Source organism: Fukomys damarensis, unplaced genomic scaffold, assembly GCF_012274545.1.
Source record: "Fukomys damarensis isolate Sample0158 unplaced genomic scaffold, DMR_v1.0_HiC HiC_scaffold_13, whole genome shotgun sequence".
Lineage (NCBI taxonomy): Eukaryota > Metazoa > Chordata > Mammalia > Rodentia > Bathyergidae > Fukomys > Fukomys damarensis.
The window spans coordinates 37,599,116-37,602,833 of record NW_022900925.1 but is presented as its reverse complement, the minus strand read 5'-3'; the positions used below and the strand labels follow the sequence as shown (position 1 = coordinate 37,602,833).

At 61.1% G+C, this 3,718-nt stretch overlaps 1 protein-coding gene across 1 annotated transcript in view; it reads left to right on the top strand.

Moving 5' to 3' along the window:
- Positions 1-850: 850 nt before the first annotated feature.
- Krt13 (keratin 13) overlaps positions 851-3,718 on the top strand; it is a 3,486-nt gene continuing 618 nt past the window's right edge. The window contains exons 1-7 of the mRNA XM_033763044.1: positions 851-1,309; positions 2,169-2,251; positions 2,381-2,537; positions 2,624-2,785; positions 2,898-3,023; positions 3,111-3,331; positions 3,681-3,706. Of these exons, the coding sequence (XP_033618935.1) occupies positions 851-1,309; positions 2,169-2,251; positions 2,381-2,537; positions 2,624-2,785; positions 2,898-3,023; positions 3,111-3,331; positions 3,681-3,706 (1,234 nt within the window). The remainder of the gene's footprint in view (positions 1,310-2,168; positions 2,252-2,380; positions 2,538-2,623; positions 2,786-2,897; positions 3,024-3,110; positions 3,332-3,680; positions 3,707-3,718) is intronic.

Genomic DNA, 3,718 nt, shown 5'->3' with positions numbered 1-3,718 from the left:
AAACATACGTAAAGTGAGTCTTCGTGTGGGAGAGAACCAGACTGGGGTTTGGTCCTGAGCCTTCCCAGCAGGTGTGGGGTGAGAGAGGACTGATCTCTGGGGCGGCTGAGAAGAACAGACGGTGAGTGAAAAGTCTGCAGCCCGGGGCCCGCAGAAGGCAAGGGCTCTGAGACGTTACAGGGCCACTTCCTCTTCCTGTGCCTCAGTTTCCCCAGCGCCGTTCGTTTCTCAGTGCTCCAGGTCCCTGAAGGGCCCCATCACTGTTAATTTTCTGATTGTCTCGGGGCTGTTTCTTTATCAGCCTAAACATGTTCAAGGTGGTTGATTGTACAAGCTCAACCTCTGTCAACCGAGCGTGATGAGGCCCAAGTACTAGGAGGGGCCCAGGACTTTCCAGCCAAGACAGAGCCAGAAGGAAGGGTGGCCTGGGGCTGCGGTGACCTCTCCAGACACAGGGCCACTTTGCAGCCGCCCCTGCTGCAGACCCTGTGCCGCGTCTCCATTCTCACCTGGGGTGGGGTTGGTGCCCGCAGAGAGCTCCTTCGGAGAGGTGAGCACTCAGCCGTCAAAGGGCAGATTCGGCAGAGGGCTGCTCCCGCTGAATCATCCCTTTTGTTAAGGATTAAAAAAAATCCACCCTAAAAGACACAACCCACCCTAGAGATCAGAGGTCACCGGGCTTGTGGGAAATAGAGTGTCCCTGGCACGGAGTCAGAAGGTGGAGAGGGGAGGAGAGGTGTCCCACCCTGAGCAGGGTGCATAAAAGGTGTCCAGGCTGGGGAAGAGCCACTGTCCTCGGCCCAGCTCAGCTCAGCTCCTGTCTGCTCCTGCTCTCCATTTCGCTCCCAACATGAGCTGTCGCCTACAGAGCTCAGCCGCCAGCTATGGAGGTGGCTTTGGGACTGGCTCCTGCCAGCTGGGGGGAGGCCGTGGCTTCTCCACCTGTTCCACCCGCTTTGCCTCCGGAGGATCGGCGGGAGGCTATGGGGGTGGCATGAGCTGCGGCTTCGGCGGCGGGGCTGGTAGTGGCTTTGGAGGTGGCTATGGAGGCAGTTTTGGCGGTAGCTACGGGGGCAGCTTCAGTGATTTTGGCGGTGGTGATGGCGGCCTCCTCTCCGGCAATGAGAAGATCACCATGCAGAACCTCAACGACCGCCTGGCCTCCTACCTGGACAAGGTGCGTGCCCTGGAGGCGGCCAACGCCGACCTGGAGGTGAAGATCCGCGACTGGTACCAGAAGCAGAGCCCGGCCAGCCCGGAGAGGGACTACAGCCGCTACTTCACCACCATCGATGAGCTCCGGGCCAAGGTGAGTGAGCGCAGGGGACCAGCGTGGCTGGAAACTGTACCTTCCTGCAGGGCCAAGTCCTGAGTCCCCTTCTAGAGTCTTTGCCCCTGAGGGTCTTTCTCACGCCTCAACTCCCCAAATTTGCTTTCTCCCGTTATTCCTGTTCACTGAGGTTATTTCCCAGGTCAACAATTTTTATGGCTTCCGAGTGATGAATGACTTTATCTCTGGGCTCTTTGGGGCCATGGCAGCTTTGAAAGCCACCGTGAATGACTCAGATCGATGGAGAGGGAAAGACGTGTTCATGCACGGATCTGGGGTTGAGTGTTTATTTTGGAGGGAGCCACTGAAACTGTTCTTTATTGGTGAAGCTGAGTGGAGGCGAAACAGAGGCTCAGGCAGGGCTGGGCCCGCTGCCTGGGGTGAAGCCTGCCCCTCACTCGGGGACACCGGTGTATTGGAATCCGCTATGCTGGCCGGAGCCCCAGCTGCATGGGTGGGCTTTCTGGGCTTTGGACAAGTGGATGGGAGCTGTGGCTGGGAGGCGAGCTCCAGGGACATTACTAAGGAACATGTGACACCGAGTCCCTTTGACCTTGGGGATTTAGCGGCCTGGGGAGGTGGCAGGTCTGAGGCTGCTGACTCCCAGAGATGTGCTCAGTGGTGTGGTTCCCCTGGAAGGCACATCCGGGTCCCCCATCCTGAGACAGGAAACGCTCAAGTAACAACAGAGCTGTCCCGCTGTCACCATCCGGAGGAGGAACTGAGCCCAGAGACAGGAGCCTTGTCCCTGCTCGAGGAAACAGGGGTCCAGCCCTGGCTGGGTTCTGCTCCCCAAGCATGGGATGCTCAGGAGGCCACTTTCTTGTGCATTCTGTAGATCTTGGCAGCCACCACTGACAACAACCGGATCGTCCTGGAGATTGACAACGCCAGGCTGGCTGCAGATGACTTCAGGCTCAAGTGAGCTCATGCCCCTCCTCCCAGGCTGTGTCTCCTTCTGATCAATCCGCGCTGTGTGCGGTCAGGGGAGGGGGCGTGTGCAGTATGGGTTGTCTCTTGCTTTGGTTCCACATAATTTTAATATTTTAGGTACGAGAATGAGCTGACCCTGCGGCAGAGTGTGGAGGCCGACATCAACGGGCTGCGCAGGGTGCTGGACGAGCTGACCCTGTCCAAGACCGACCTGGAGATGCAGATCGAGAGCCTGAACGAGGAGCTGGCCTTCCTGAAGAAGAACCACGAGGAGGTGGGGGGGGGTCACATCGGGAGGGAAGGGACAGTGGGAGTCGCAGAGAGACGGGTGCTTTACAGCCTTCCTCCCCGTCCCCGCAGGAGATGAAGGAGTTCGGCAAGCAGGTGGTCGGCCAGGTCAACGTGGAGATGGACGCGGCCCCCGGCATTGACCTGACCCGTGTGCTGGCCGAGATGAGGGAGCAGTACGAGGCCATGGCGGAGAAGAACCGCAGGGACGCCGAGGCCTGGTTCCAGAGCAAGGTGAGGCCCCTCCTGGCCCACATGGCCGGGGTGCTGCAGGCGGATGCGGCTCTGGGGCGGGGGCCTCCAGCTGAGCTCCTCCATCACCTTCTCCCACCTGCTCGGCTTCCAGAGTGCGGAGCTGAACAAGGAGGTGGCCTCCAACACGGAGATGATCCAGACCAGCAAGACGGAGATCACGGAGCTGCGGCGCACGCTGCAGAGCCTGGAGATCGAGCTGCAGTCGCAGCTGAGCATGGTAACCCTGCACCTGCGCCGCGCCACCTCCAGGGCTCCCTCCGCCACTCCTCCTCCATGTGACTCGGCCTTTTTTCTGTCATGCCAGAAAGCCGGGCTGGAGAGCACCTTGGCGGAGACCGAGTGCCGCTACGCCCTGCAGCTGCAGCAGATCCAGGGCCTCATCAGTGGCATCGAGGCGCAGCTGAGCGAGCTGCGCAGCGAGATGGAGTGTCAGAGCCAGGAGTACCAGATGCTGCTGGACATCAAGACGCGGCTGGAGCAGGAGATCGCCACCTACCGCAGCCTGCTGGAGGGCCAGGACTCCAGGTCGGTCCGCGGGCGGCAGCTCCCTCCAGGGAGACCCAGGCCTCTCCCAGGGGGCCATGGGCCGGCATCTGTCCCCCATCTGTCCTGGGAAATGATTGGCCAGCACGCGGCTGGGGCAGGCAGAGCCATGAGCAAGGCGGTGTGAGACCGGGAGGATGGGCCCGGGCTGAGGGGCCTCTGGGGGCGGTCGGATCTTCTGCAGACGCCTTGAAGTGGAGACCACTGGCGGCTTCTCCCGAGGGCTCTCAGAGGCAGCCAGCCAGGCGGGCGGACAGGCCCTGCCCCAAGCCGGGCTCCCGGAGCCGGCCGTCCCTGGCTCCCTCTGCTAACACCCTCTCTGTCCTTCCAGGTTGACTATCTCCGCCTCCCCTACAGGTAGGAGCCGCT